General features: G+C 43.5%; 1 protein-coding gene across 1 annotated transcript in view; it reads left to right on the top strand.

The window, feature by feature from the left end:
• Nucleotides 1–10,440, top strand: part of LOC106605032 (NADP-dependent malic enzyme) — a 47,690-nt gene extending 37,250 nt beyond the window's left edge. The window contains exons 3-10 of the mRNA XM_045718316.1: nucleotides 3,537–3,646; nucleotides 4,467–4,564; nucleotides 5,253–5,366; nucleotides 6,196–6,301; nucleotides 6,985–7,127; nucleotides 7,778–7,951; nucleotides 9,631–9,729; nucleotides 10,065–10,440. Coding sequence (XP_045574272.1) covers nucleotides 3,537–3,646; nucleotides 4,467–4,564; nucleotides 5,253–5,366; nucleotides 6,196–6,301; nucleotides 6,985–7,127; nucleotides 7,778–7,951; nucleotides 9,631–9,729; nucleotides 10,065–10,232 — 1,012 coding nt within the window. The 3' untranslated portion in view covers nucleotides 10,233–10,440. The remainder of the gene's footprint in view (nucleotides 1–3,536; nucleotides 3,647–4,466; nucleotides 4,565–5,252; nucleotides 5,367–6,195; nucleotides 6,302–6,984; nucleotides 7,128–7,777; nucleotides 7,952–9,630; nucleotides 9,730–10,064) is intronic.
• Nucleotides 10,441–15,852: the final 5,412 nt, after the last annotated feature.

Below are 15,852 nucleotides of genomic sequence, written 5' to 3'. Positions count from 1 at the left end.
TTGGTGAATGGATGATCTCCGTGTATTTCCCACCGTAAAGCATCGAGGAGGAGGTGTTATGGTGTGGGGGTGCTTTTCTGGTGACACTGTGATTTATTTAGAATTCAAGGCACACTTAACCAGCATGGCTACCACAGCTATCGCATCAAATCTGGTTTGGACTTAGTGGGACTATCATTTGTTTTTCAACAGGACAATGGCCCAACACACCTCCAGGCTGTGGAAGGGCTATTTTACTAAGAAGGAGAGTGATGCAGTGCTGCATCTGATGACCTGGCCTCCACAATCCGCCGACCTCAACCAAATTGAGATGGTTTGGGATGAGTCGGACCGCAGAGTGAAAGAAAAGCAGTGTGCTCAGCATATGTGGGAACTCCTTCAAGACTGTTGGAAAAGCATTCCAGGTGAAGCAGGTTGAGGCAAAGAGTGGCTATTTGAAGAATCTCAAATAAAAAATAGATTTTGATTTGTTTACACTTTTTTTGGTTACTACAAGATTCCACATGTGTTCATATGTTTCATAGTTTTGATGTCTTCACTATTATTCTACAATGTAGAAAATAGTACAAATAAAGAAAAACCCTTGAATAAGTAGGTGTTCTAAAAGTTTTGACCGGTAGTGTATACTGTATATTCTTATTCCATTCCTTTACTTAGATTTGTGTGTATTAGGTAGTTGTGGAGTTGTTAGATATTGCTGCACTGTTGGAACTAGAAGCACAAGCATTTCGATACACTCGCAATAACTGCTAACCATGTGTATGTGACCAATACAATTTCATTTGGATTGTTCCATTTTTCCATAAGAGCCAGCTTCCCCAATATCTCATGGCTATCATCGAGTTATAGGCTGATTTTAGCACTGGGCAGAGGAGGTCTTCTCATCTCTCTCTGTTTCTCTCTCTCTCTTTTGCTCTCTCTCTGTTCCCTCCTCACTGAGAGACTGTGTTCTCTCCACTTCAACCCCACTTAGGAATTTCTACAAGGCATGTTACTCATCTCTGGGTGTGGCGTATTGGTAGTTTCTAGAGGCTTCTCACCTAAAGCAGATCCAGCCTCTTTGTCTTGGGTGTGTTACGGTAGGCTGGGAGGTGCATTGTGGGAGTGAGGGGCCCATTCAGGCGTCAGAGAAAGACAACAGGCTTTAGGGAAGAATGGAAATCATTAGTACAATGGGGGTCAATACATACCAGGGGGTTTTGTTCTGGTCGGAGGTACACCCATCTAGCCCTCACTCCCTCTCCCCCATCTCCCTTTTCTCCCCCTCTCTGTTGGTATGGCCTGAGGACCAGGGGTTTGACCCTAGCCAAGTCTCTCCCTCCATCGCAAATATTCTCATTTTGGTTTTGATTGATTGATTGTGGACATTGTCCTCCTCATTAGAACTCCTATACAGAGCTGTGTAGATCATGTACTATCTATCAGCAGGATAAATCAGTCTGTGCTTCAACTCGAAGCTATCCACTCCCTACTATATGATTTTGTCACATGCAACACGAGAGCTGCATGACTGTCGTCTGTCTCAGAGCTACAGAGCCACAACACTCTGCCTCCAAAACCACCTCTTTGAATAGCTGCGAGGGTGCCTGTTTTTCTGGATGAACTGAGGTGACCTCGTGGCGATACACAATAAAGCACGGTAGGAGGCAGTAGTGCTGCTGTAGTGGTGACAGCATCCTCGCCTCTCTCGCTGTGCGCCGCTCCCGCAGCCCTGAGACAATGAAAAGTTTATGGTGCCTTTTTGGCTGCTTCTCACATCCTCCCCGTAGCCATAGCTGCACTGCTTTAGTACTTTGCTTTCCTCTGTGCCTGATAGAAAACACATTTTCTCTCCACGGTCCTGCTGTTCTCATTTTGAGCACTCGTTCAGTCATTCCCTGCGTCAATCGTCACTTACAGAATGCGCTGTATCACAGATGCCTGAGTCTGATGAAATACAGGGTCTGACAGACACAGTGATGGAACTCACCTCTCTGATCTGGTGCTAAAGTTTTATTAGCACTGAAGCCCAACTCTCATCCTTATCCTTCCTCTCCAATTCTCATCCCCCTCTCACTTCTTCCTCCTCCTGCCCTGGAGGCTTAAGCATTTTAGCAGCAGAAGGCCAACTGAGAAACGGCTTTCGTGATTTGTACAATAAGCTGCAAAAATGCTGGGGTGAATCTTTTCCATATGCCGGGTATGAGGGGCTCACCAGAAAGATGGAGAGAGGGAGCGAAAGAGAGAGGTAGAGAGAGAAATAATGGAGAGGGACAGAAAGAGAGAGAGGGGAGAGACAACCAAGTTATATTGTAGCTAGAAAGATCCATAAAGAACAAGGGGTTGAAACTCACATCATCTCTCCCTCTCCTTGCCCTCATGATTGACAGGTCCATACTCTGGGCTGCCGTCGCTCTCTGTTTGCTCGACCTGTCCCCATTTTCATTCCCGCGCCATGCGGCCGAAATGTGAGCCCTGGAGTTTTCATTATAAGTGCATGTCCCACCCTCTCCCTCCCTCTACCCCTATCGTATCTTTGTGACACTGGGCTTGGCTAATAGAGAGAGCTTATGTTACTCTGTTTTCACAGATTTACAGCACTGCGGAAGAAAGCATTGGAACCAGGAGTCACTTTCTGCTAAGGCTATTTTAGCAACTCATAATACATTTCTTATTTTCTGTTTATTGTGTTTTTGTAGGGTTTTGTATTAGTGGATGATGAGGTCATATATGTTGGTGAACAGGGTGTCAGGTGGACTGGGGATTAGCTTGTAAAGTAATTCGGTGATGATTTACTTGGTGGTCCTGCTATTCTTGCCCTTACACAGGGTTTTATAGTGTTTCCGTTCCTTTGTGGTAGCTAGTAGATCTCCCTTCTTGACAGACATTTAACCTGTCTAGTAACCTGGAGGACAGCTGTTTGAGGATTGGTAACTAAGCAGAGGCAAATAGCCTGTCATAGAATCAGTCCAGAACACCAAGTTTCCCACTGTAAGTCACTGACAAAGTGGATCGCTGGATTGAAACATGCTTATTTACATTCATAATTAGTTATATGCATTGTATGCATAAACACACCAAGCTCGTACAGCATCCCACTCCACATGTTTCAAATGTAACTCGAGCTCCTCAAAAGTGAATGAGTGCCCTCTCCAGGATAGAACTGTGAAGGTTCTTATTCCTATGGTGTAGAAGAGGGACTTGGTACTGGCAGAGGCAATGCACTATATGCTACACAGAAGTGTGTGTGTGTGTGTGTGTGTGTGTGTGTGTGTGTGTGTGTGTGTGTGTGTGTGTGTGTGTGTGTGTGTGTGTGTGTGTGTGTGTGTGTGTGTGTGTGTGTGTGTGTGTGTGTGTGTGTGTGTGTGTGTGTGTGTGTGTGTGTGTGTGTAACATTCCTCTACTGTAGATGCACAACATTAGCACAGTCCTGGACGTGATTACTCTGATTTTCAGCTCTCTCCTGTGTTTGAACTCTCTTGGCCCTGTGGCGAATGACTAGAAAAGTAGTAGGAATGTGAATGTCGTCTTATCTGACTTGGCTGTCTTATCCACAGGTATGGAATGGATTGTCTTATCCAGTTTGAGGACTTTGCCAATACCAATGCCTTCCGTCTGCTGAGCAAGTACCGTGACCAGTACTGCACGTTCAACGATGACATCCAAGGTACACGTATACTTCGATTGCAAAATGCCAATATCAATTGCACAGAGACTCGATAACGTGCTCACAAGAACCCACACACATGCACCACACGCACACCACTCCACACTTCACATGCACTCAAACTCCCTCTCGATCAATCATCCTCCTTTCCTTTATCTCTCCCTCTCTTTTTCTATTTCCACTTTCTCTTCCTCCCTCTCTCTCACACACACACACACACAAACACACACCCAACCACCAATTCTGTTTAAATCAGATAGCTTGTTCATAGAGCACTAATTCAAATTTCAAACAAACACACCGAGCCCCTGATCCCTCTCTCTCCAGTGGGTTGGGTTTGATAGAGTCCTGTGGAAAACAACAGTAATGTAACAGTAAGTCCAGAGACTCCAGACTAGGGCTGTGTCCCAAATGGCACCGCTATTCCCTCTATAGTGGACTACTTTTGACCAGAGCCTTATGGGCCCTGTGTGCACTATATAGGGAATAGGGTGCCATTTGGGACACAGACACACTTTTTGTATCCTTAATGAGACCACAGTATCAGTCACACCATGTCTGAGGAGCCATTAGTTTGTCTGTCAAATAAAACTACATTCCCCAGAAATTAGCCCTGGTAGCCATTGGGATTTCTGCAGGCTAATCTAAACCATATTTTCTCTCTAATTCTCTGTCCCGGTAAATCTGCTTGCTATTACTGCAGACAACATAAAGGACAAATTGACTCTCTCTCTCACTGCAATAGTAACTCACTTGAGGAAAGCTCATACTTGCAGGTCTAAATCATATATGTCACTCTGTCCCCCCAAACCCCCCTCAGGTACTGCTGCAGTGGCTGTGGCCGGCCTACTCGCTGCCCTTCGTGTCACCAAGAGCAAGATGTCAGACCATACCATTGTATTCCAGGGTGCAGGGGAGGTGGGTGCAGAGCTCTTGTCAATGTGCAAATTCACTCCTGTTTTTTCTGCTCAGAAGCATGGCAGACTGATTGCCCCTAATGACATAATCAGAAATAACCACAGACCAACGCTTGAAATTCCCATTCCCAATCACTGAGCTTTTTATTGAGGTCTAGTAGACCACTAGTCTGTGCTCAACAGACCCTGTCTCTAATAAATAGGAGAACATGGAAATAAAACTGTGATTAGCACAACATCATTTGTAATGGGGAGACATTTAGAATGTATTTTAGCCTCTGGGGTTCTTGGCCTAACTGTGAACCATAATAATTAAAATGCCTTGTTTCATGTGTTTTCCATGTTGGTGGATGACCACTTTGTATTGAAATGGAAGTAGATGATAATGTGTAGAATTTGAGTGCATTTACAGGAAAGGGTTATTGTGCTGAGAACAGAAAAACAAGCCTTTCAAGCATTTCATAGACCTACATTGAATTAAATCACAAAATTAAAGGTGTGCATTAATGTAACCAGAGTCAAGATTACAATAAGTCTGAATAATAACTGGGTAAATTGTTTGCAGGTTTAGTGGTGAAAGCTAGGGACTTATTCCTTGTTTGATCAGGGAAGTGAATGGTGGGGCACAGAGGCATTCCTATCACATCTGCTTTCTCTCTCCCTCCCTTTTCTCTCCCTCTTGTCCCCAGGCCGCGATGGGGATAGCTGACCTCATCACGATGGCGATGGAGAAGGAGGGACTCCCCAAAGACAAGGCTCTGAGGAAGATCTGGATGGTTGACTCCAAGGGTCTCATCGTCAAGGTGATACAAGTACCTCCGCTCTGGCCACTCGTCCAGGGTCACTCATCCCCTGTAGAGTAGACACAGCTCTGTCTGGAGTCCCCACTGTCCTGACCTATAGACATGCATATATTCATGATGTATGACATGACTGACAGAATCTCAGTTTACTTTGTAAATTGACTGAATTTAAATGGAATTGATCCCAACCCTTGTTTATACATGAACTGAAAGACAGACATGAGTCTGAATGGGAGTCGTAGCTCTCATAGTTCAACAAGACAGGCAGAGTCTATCATGGGATGAAAAACTGTAGATGTTATGCGTTTAATTAAGGGTTTCACCAGATGCTGCCAGGACGTGGACCACAGGGTTGACGCAATAAAAGATGAAGAGGGAATTGTTTATGGAAGTAATCCTTATTTGATCAACTAAATTATGAGGCTTTCAGGCAGGCAGAAAGACAGACATGCAGGCAGAGTGGTGGTGCCTGTTGATACTTTATAGGATTCTGGTAAAGTCACTAACTCCATGGAGCCTTTGGCAAGCTAGATGTACATTTGTCACCAACTCTGTAGACCAGCATTGAGTCAACACTGCCCTCTAGTGACCAGAATACATAGCACTTGACTCCACTGAAACTCCATCAAGCTTATTTCCTTTAAGTGGGTTAGGGTGGAGAAGTCCAGAATCCTTGGCTCTTGCAGATAGTCTTTGTGTCTTTGTGTCTGTGTTTGAATTCCTCTATGTATTTATTTCAGAGATGATCAAAGAGAACATCAGTTGTTGGCATGTGTAGAAACAAGCTCCATCATAATCTGTCTTCCAACTATCTCTCTTCCACCCTCAGGGAAGAGACCACCTGACCCATGAGAAGGAGAGGTTTGCCCACGAACACGAGCAGATGAGAAACCTGGTAGATGTGGTGCATGAGCTCAAACCCACAGCCATCATAGGTAATACACCAATCAGCTCACTGGGGAGGCAGGGAGGGGGTCAATTGGATTTTAATTGAACCTTTATTTATAAATCAAATCTAATTTTATTGGTCACATACACGTGATTAGCAGATGTTATTGCGGGTGTAGCGAAATGCTTGTGCTTCTAGCTCCGACAGTGCAGTAATATCTAACAAGAAATATCTAACAAATTACACAACATATACCCAATACACACAAATCTTAAGTAGGAATGAATTAAGACTATATACTTATGGATGAGCAATGTCGGAACGGACTAAGATACACTAGAATAGAATAGAAAACAGTATATACATATGAGATGAGTAATGATATGTAAACATTATTAAGTGAATGAGATACCATAGAATAGTATAGAAAACAGTAAGTATACAGGTTACAATCCAGTAAATCACTGAGATTAATTGAAATTCCAATTACCCAATATCTCTCCAGGTGGATAGAGATGGTTTACCACCCCTGGGTTAGAGTTTGTAGTGGTCTGCATGGTTAATGTGTGATCTCGTGGGTCTTATTCATTAGGATACACCGTAGCAAAACATTTTGCAATGGAAAACGAAAGTGAGCATTTCGTATTGGATTTAAGTTCAGGTAGTCCCTCCCTATTTCAGTCTGTTTTCTTCCTTTTGGTGCCTAATGAATACGATCCTGCTCTCTAGGTGTGGCAGCCATCTCTGGAGCTTTCACGGAGGAAATCATCAGGGACATGGCCTCGTTTAACAAGAGGCCGATCATCTTCGCTCTTAGCAACCCCACCAGCAAGGCAGAGTGCACTGCCGAGCAGTGCTACACCATCACAGAGGTACTGGAGTGGGTCTGAAGTATCTGTGTACTTCAACACTTGTCCCGCCCACCTGGACGCCTCTTCCCCAGAGCTAAACAAAGGAATCACGTTCTGCTCAAGTGTTACTTGGGTTACTTCAGCCTCATATTTCTGAACAGCTGAAATAAAAACCCTGTGGCGATTTAAACTAACGTTCCAAAAATATATGTATTTTGTAGGTTAATTTAGGATGTAGGCTACAACCCTCTTTGTCTGTTGTAACTTAAGATATTGCAGTAGCATAAACATAAGCAGGACACAGTCTAAACAGTCTGCATTTTAACCACAAAACTGTTATTTCGCTTTTCATTGATCAACACCACAGAAATTGATCGACAGCACGATTTAAATTTGCCAGTATTCCACCTCCTGGGCAGCCGAACGTCCTGCGTTTTCGCCAGAGTACTGTAGTTTCCAATCCTGTACATGCTACAGAAGGAAGAGGCGTCCAGAGAATTCGGCCTTGCAGCCACTCCATAAATTGATTAAGAGCACATATTGTACTTACTACTAAGACCCAGGGGGAAAGTTAATTTAGAGAGGAGAGAGGTTGAGTCAGTGTGTATGTACATTATATGCACAGTAATATATTTTCCTGTGTTGACACCCTCGACACTTGTTTGGTCCAGGGGCGGGGCATCTTTGCCAGTGGCAGTCCATTTGAACCCGTGACCCTCCCTGATGGGCGGACGTTCTTCCCTGGCCAGGGCAACAATGCATACGTGTTCCCTGGAGTCGGCCTGGGCGTCACCGCCTGTGCAATCCGACACATCACCGATGAGATCTTCCTCACCACCGCAGAGGTAACACGCATCCATCCAATTATCAGTTCATTTACTTTCAAATAGCTTGGTGACAGAGCACTCATTAAAATATCATCTTAATACACACACACACACACACACACACACACACACACACACACACACACACACACACACACACACACACACACACACACACCAACTTTCTCTTCTTCAACTGACTCTCTCTGTATCTTCCTCCCTATATCTGGCCTCTTTTTTAACACACTCTCTTCCATTCTCTCTATCACTTCCTATTCAACTCCCTCTCTATCGCTCTCCTTTTGTATATTTCTTCTTCTCCTTCTCTATTCATGTATTTTCTCCAACTCAATATCTCTCTCTTTCACTTTCCGTATCGCCTTCTCTATTTTTTTTAACTCAATCTCGCTATAATTCTTCCCCCATATGTCTCCCTCTTTCTTCTTCCCTCTTCATCTTCACTCCTTCCTGGAGACCCTACATGAAAACTACTACAGTTTACTATAGAATACTACAGTACTTACTTATAGTAAACTGTAGAATACTATAGTAAACACTACAGTATTATCCGCAAAAAAAGCACTGTAGTAAATGCTACAGAAATGTCTGCAAAAACACTACTCTTTTAACTATAGTAAATACTACAGTATCGGATGTGCATATACCTTTCCCATTCCCCTCCCCCATATCGCAATTTGTGCCACCCAGGAGTGAGAAACCTACATGCCAGGTATAGACCTCAGTTATATAGAAAGAGCAGAATCTCAGAACTATCTGTTTAGACCCAAGTCCTACCTCCTTACAGGTTATGTACAACCTACTGGAGAAACCTACATTTCTCCAGTAGGTTTCCTGGAGGAGAAAAACTCCACTTCTATGTCAAATATAATAAAACACTATAGTAAATACTACAGTAATGTCCACAAAAACACTACATTAATTACTACAGTATATACTAGTTATTTTACAACAGTATTCATACTATAGTTAACTGTAAATACTACAGTATACTACTGTAAATACTACAGTATTCACTAAAGTCTACACTTAAGTCTGCAAAAACACCACAGTGAAACCCAGTCTGTGCTTACAGATCATTAAGGAAATCACTTAAAAATGTCCTCATGTCTGTCCCCAGCTCAGTGGCATGGCAAATATAATAATATCCCTGTGAGCCCAGTCAATAAACCATCAGAAAAAATGCCCAAATTGATAACCTCTCATAGGCTGTTCTTGTGCGAATGCCAATCAGCTCGCTTTGCTCTGTGCTGCCTGGCTCTGCAGACATGGGAGACGATTAAAGCTTCACGGTGATGCATAAGTGTGGGTGCGTTACTGAATGACAATTTCATATTTTATTTGATACTGTCATCATGGGCCTCAGGCATATGAGAGCCACACTCAGCCTACCAATGAGGTAGACTGAGGATGGAGGACGGTTGCGCAACAGCAGGAGGGGGAAGGTGGGATGAATGTTAAGTCTTAGCTACGTTATCTACACTGATTGCCACCCATTATACCCTCATGCCCCACCCAGCCGGTATATCATATAGAAATCTAATCAAATGTAACTTTTTTTATAATGCATTCCAACGTCTCAATACTCTTTACAGTAAAATGTGTGTGTGTTAAGGTATGCCGAATATCTGTTTGTGACTGTGTGTGCATAACTCATCCATTTGGTTGCTCTCTGACAGACCATTGCTGACCTGGTGACAGAGAAGGATCTGTCAGAGGGAAGACTGTACCCTCCCCTGAACACCATCAGAGATGTCTCTCTCAAGCTGGCCGTGAAGGTGAGAGCACACACACATCTGTGTGCGCGCACACACACACACAAACAAACATGTCCTTAGGACTTCATACTTCTATACCCTCAATCGGTCTTCACACTTACTCTGAGTATACCAAACATTAGGAACACCTTCCTAATATTGAGTTGTCTTGCCCATTCACCCTCATCTACACTGATTTGAAGTGGAGTTAACAAGTGCGGGGATCATAGCATTCCCCAGGATTCACCTGGTCAGTCTGTCATGGAAAGAGCAGGTTTTCTTAATGTTTTGTATACTACTCAGTTCATCGGTGTACACTGTATAGACTATCGTGTGTGTGTTTGCGTGTCTTACAGATCGTGGAGTTTGCCTATGAGCACAAGTTGGCGACGCTGTACCCGGAGCCTGAGGATAAGGAGGCTTTTGTGCGCTCCCTGATCTACAGCCCTGACTATGACGAGTTTGCTGTGGACTCTTACCGCTGGCCAGAGGACGCCATGACCATCCAGTCATGCAAACTGTGATGTGGTGGAGAGACTGAGGGCGAGGGACATGGGGCACAAAGGAGAAGTGATCCAGGAAGGGAGTGAAGGAGACTACAGAAATGCAATATCATCAAGACAATGGTGATTGTGGTTTTAATGTAAAAGAGAAAATAACTTCATGAATGTGATAGATATGAGCCAAAATAGACATGATCAAATAAAATGGTTTAAATTATTGTTAACTTCATATCTGCTGTCACTGTGTTTGTTTGTGTGTGTACAGTACTTTTAAGGGTTTCTTGGGTAAGGTTTGGGCATTACCATTGTTTGCTCCCATGACCCTGTCATACTAAGAGGGAAAAACGAATCTTCAAAGCTAACAGAAAATGTGTGTATAAAACATATAACTAGGAGAAAGACTGTTGGCTGTGATGCACAGGGTGAGAGGAGAGTGGGTCTTTGATGTCACATGTTAGATGTCACCACTCAGCCGTTCCAAAGTAGCATGACTAACTCTTTTCCCATGGATATACCGGTAAGAGTCGGTCATCCATACACAAAGGCCGGGGTTATAGAGAAGCGTGTTGCTCTGTCAACAATGTGCCTATTAAAGGCAGTATTCACAATGTTCGTGGGCACCACATTCACTGTAAACTCGGCGGATGTTGGCTCAAGAGTAAATTAGAGTAAAACTGTGAAATGCTTACTTACAATTCCTTCCCAACAATAGTTTAAAAATAATACAAATAAAATAGTAACATAAGACAAATAAAATAAAATACCCAAGAATGGAGCTATGTACAGGGAGTAGCAGTACAAGATCAATGTGGAGCTATATACAGGGAGTAGCAGTACCAGATAAATGTGGAGCTATATACAGGGAGTAGCAGTACCAGATCAATGTGGAGCTATATACAGGGAGTAGCAGTACCAGATCAATGTGGAGCTATATACAGGAAGTACCAGTACCAGATCAATGTGGAGCTATATACAGGGAGTACCAGTACCAGATCAATGTGGAGCTATATACAGGGAGTAGCAGTACCAGATCAATGTGCAGAGGTATTTGAGGGCGATACTTTTGTATATGTAGTGTATGTAAACACCCCTTCAAATTGATTGATTCAGCTATTTCATCCACACCTGTTGCTGACAGGTGTATAAAATTGAGCACACAGCCATGCAACCTCCATAGACAAACATTGGCAGTAGAATGGCCTTACTGAAGAACTCCGTGACTTTCAACACCAGACAATCATAGGATGCCTCCATTCCAACAAGTCAGTTCGTCAAATTTCTGCCCTGCTAGAGCTGTCCCGGTGAACTGTAAGTTCTGTTATTGTGAAATGGAAACGTCTAGGAGCAACAACGGCTCAGGCACGAAGTGGTAGGCCACACAAGCTCACTTAGCGTGTAAAAATCCTCTGTCCTCGGTTGCAACACTCACTACCTAGTTCCAAATTGCCTGTGGAAGCAATGTCAGCACAATAACAGTTCGTCGGGAGCTTCATGAATTGTGTTTCCAAGACTGAGCAGTCACACACAAGATCACCATGAGTAATGCCAAATGTCGGCTGGAGGGGCGTAAAGCTCGTCGCCATTGGACTCTGGAACAGTGAACACGCGTTCTCTGGAGTGATGAATCTGGAATTGGCGGATGCCAGGAGAACGCTACCTGCCCCAATGCATAGTGCAAAGTTTGGTGGATGAGTAATAATGGTCTGGGACTGTTTTTTATGGTTTAGGCTAAGGCCCTTAGTTCCAGTGAAGGGAAATCTTAACTCTACAGCATACAGTGACATTCTACACGATTTTGTGCTTCCAACTTTGTGGCAACAGTTTGGGGAAGGCCCTTTCCTGTTTTCACATGACAATGCCCACGTGCACAAAGCGACGTCCATACAGAGTTAGTTTGTCGATCTGTGGAAGAACTTGACTGGTCTGCACATGGCCTTGATCTCAACCCGTCGAACACCTTTGGGATGAATTGGAACGCCAACTGCGAAAACAGGCCTAATCGCCCAAAGTCCTCACTAATGCTCTTGTGGCTGAATGAAAGCAAGTCCCCGCAGTAATGTTCCAACATCTAGTGGAAAGCCTTCCCAGAAGAGTGGAAGCTATTATAGCAGCAAATAGGGGAACAACTCTATATTAATGCACATCATTTTGGAATGAGATGTTCGAAGAGCAGGTGTCCACATACTTTTGGTCATGTAGTGTATGTACATGAAGGAAAGGTAAAGTGACTAGGCATCATAATAGATCATAATAAGAATAAAAGAAAGACCAGAGTTTCAGCAGCAAATGATGTGTAAAAGTGTGTTTGTTCTGTCGGTACGCATGTGTGTGTTATGTGGTTGTGTGTGCGTATGTGAATGTCTGGGGGGTTTGTGTGGGGGTGTCAATGGAGTGTGTGTTAGTGTGTGTATACATAGTCTAGTGAGTGTGCACAAGGTCAGTGCAAGAAAGGGTCAGTGCAGATAGTCAATTAATGGCTATCTGAACTATTTAGCAGTATTATGGCTATTTAGCAGTCTTATGGCTTCGGGGTAGAAGCTGTCTCGGAGCCTGTTGATACGAGAGCTGACACCGCCTGATATAGAGGTCCTGGATGGCAGGGAGCTCAACCTCAGTGATGTACTGGGCTGTCTGCACCACCCTCTGTAGCTCTTTGCGGTCGAAGGCGGTGCATTTGCCATAACAAGTGGTGATGCAGTCAGTCAAGATTCCTTCAATGGTGCAGCTATATAACATTTTGAGGATCCGAGGGCCCATGCCAAATCTTTTTCGCCTCCTGAGAGGGATGAGGTGTTGCCGTGCCCTCTTCATGACAGTGGGGGTGTGTGTGGACCACAGCTCTGTGGATGGAGTCTCTCCCCTCTTTCTCCAATAGTCCACGATCAGGTCCTTAGTTTTACTGACGTTGAGGGACAGGTTGGTGTCCTGGCACCACACTGCTAAGCTTCTGACTTCCTCCCTGTAGGCTGTCTCATTGCTGTTGGTGATCAGGCCTACCACCGTCATATCGTAAGAAAACTTGATGGTGTTGGAGTTGTGCATTGCCAGGCAGTCGTGGGTGAACAGCGAGTACAGGAGGGGACTAAGTACACACCCCTGAGGGACCCCCATGTTAAGGGTCAGCGTGGCGGAGGTGTTGTTTCCTACCCTCACCAACTGGGGCCGACCCATCAGAAAGTCCAGGATCCAGTTGCAGAGGGAGGTGTTCAATCTCAGGCTCTCTAGCTTTGTGATGAGATCGGAGGGGACTATGGTGTTGAACACTGAGCTGTACAGTAGTCTATAAACAACATTCTTACATAGTGATTTATGACAATACATTGCATATATAAGGTCTTTCTTTGAGGGCCTAGTTATACCCTAACACAGGGGTGTTAGGAATCTCCTTGTTTACAGGCCACATCAGGCCTGCAAGTCACATTATGCTGGCTTGCAAAGTGATGTGTAATTCCTATTGGAATCCAGCTAGAGTTAGGATATCCAACAAGAAGAATTGTTAATCACCTGCAACCTGCATTCAGAATGACTGCCAGGGTAGTGAAGATTGAAAACTGGAACAACCAATTACTAACAGATTAGTTTAGAAAATTATGTTATTTATCTTTGTGTAGCATAGAATGTATCAACCAATCAATGCAAAAACAACTGATAACAGTAAAACAAACAATGTTGAAAATCTCCCTGCAATGGAGCATGCTGGGAAATATTATATGGTTCTTTGGAGAACCATTTCTGCCTTCCAAAGAATCCTTGCCTTCCAAAGAATCATCAAAGAACCCTTTCTTCAAAAAACGGTTCTAAGGATGTTAATGGTTCTAGAACCCTGTGCCTTACAAAGAACCCTTGTCTTCCAAAAAGGGTTCTTCTGATCAAAACAGTTCTTGGTAGAACCTTATCCCTTTGCAAAGAACCCCTTTGGAACCCTTTTTTCTGAGTGTATTGTTCTTTTGCATGTTTGATGTCTCATTGGAGGTCGTAGCAGGCTTTCTTGTATGCATTTATGTCCCGTTTAAAAAAAAATATATATATTTTACCTTTATTTAACTAGGCAAGTCAGTTAAGAACAAAATCTTATTTTCAATGACAGCCTAGGAACAAATGCCTTGTTCAGGGTCAGAACGACAGATTTTGTATCTTGTTAGCTTGGGGATTCGATCTTGCAACCTTTCGGTTACTAGTCCAACGCTCTAACCACTAGGCTATGCTGCCGCCCCGTTCCTTGTCAGTGGTATCTCTAGCCTTTATCCTAGGTGGATATTGCCTGTAATCCCTAGTTTTTGGTTTGGATATGTTTGTATAGTCACTGTGGGGACGACATCGTCTATGCACTTATTGATGAAGCCTGTGACTGTTGTGGTAAACTCCTCAATGGTATCGGCTGTATCTCGGAACATAGCAAAACAGTCTTGTAGCCTCACATCTGCTTCATCCGACCACTTCCGTATTGAGCGTATCACTGGTTCTTCCTGTTTGGGCCTTTGTTTGTAAATAGGAAGCACGAGAATGGAGTCGTGATCAGATTTGCAGAAGGGAGGGCATTGTATGTGTTTCTGTGGGTAGAATAAAAGTGGCCTAGAGTTTTAACGCCCCTAGTATTGGTAAAAGTGAGGTAGGAGGGTTTTATGCCTCCCCGCATTAGTCTCCACCCACCAGAAACACTGCCTCTGGGTGAGCTGTTTCTTGTTTGTTTATGGCCCCATACAGTTTGTTGAATGTCAGAATTGATGTAGACAGGCATGATAATTATGGTTGAGAACTCTCTTGGCATATAAAATGGTCAGAAGCTTACCATAATGTATTCTATATAAGGTGTGCAAACAATAAGGTTTGAGTCCTGACCATACTCACTGTATTAGTGTCTGTCAGTGTATGTGAGTGGAGTTGAGTGGTCAGAAATCCCGCTCATTGCTCATGGAGCGGTGCTCAAGCTCCGGTGCTCCATGTCCTTTTCAACCACTCCGCTAAAATCCGCTCCTTGCTCACAAGAAAAAAAACTGCCTCTCCAAATTCGCTCCATTCATTAAAACCACAATTTAACCAATACCCATCAATTTGTGTGACTACCTGGACCTACCATTTGGTTTTGAAGTATTGACACCAAACCATATGTTTTGAATGAAAAGTATTATAATAAACATGAAAAGCGCTCATCATTTCAAATAGGCTACATGTCATATTAAACAGCATATAAATACTCTAAATAGGTCACGAGCCAGACACGGAGCCTGAGAAGGAACATAAATGAATTATTTAGGCTATATTATTTAAATTATTTCAAGGCTATAGCCTATAAAGAAATGTATTGTGAAACATTTGCAATTGCGACACACCAGGCTGGTAGGAAGTCAGGGATATTAAGCACTCAGCATTTAAACAACATGTTTTTGTATTAAATCATCTTAGTCTATAAATTGTACATATAAGCTGTGACTTATTTAGAATTAAATACAAATTAAACGAACAATGCCTCATTGCCTATGAATTCATTTTTCGAAACACCAGTTTGGCCAGAGTCTTTGGCTTCAGGCTCATGTGATAGTGCCTGGAGAGCAAGCAGGCCAGCAGCGGAGAATATCCTCTAGGTGCTTGCAGAGCCACTGGAGATGTTAAACACCCTTTTGGGCACTCTTGTCAGGCTGGG

This window comes from Salmo salar, chromosome ssa05 (genome assembly GCF_905237065.1).
Source record: "Salmo salar chromosome ssa05, Ssal_v3.1, whole genome shotgun sequence".
In the NCBI taxonomy this organism is placed as follows: Eukaryota; Metazoa; Chordata; class Actinopteri; order Salmoniformes; family Salmonidae; genus Salmo; species Salmo salar.
The sequence above is the reverse complement of the archived record's forward strand: the minus strand, read 5'-3'. Positions and strand labels throughout refer to the sequence as shown.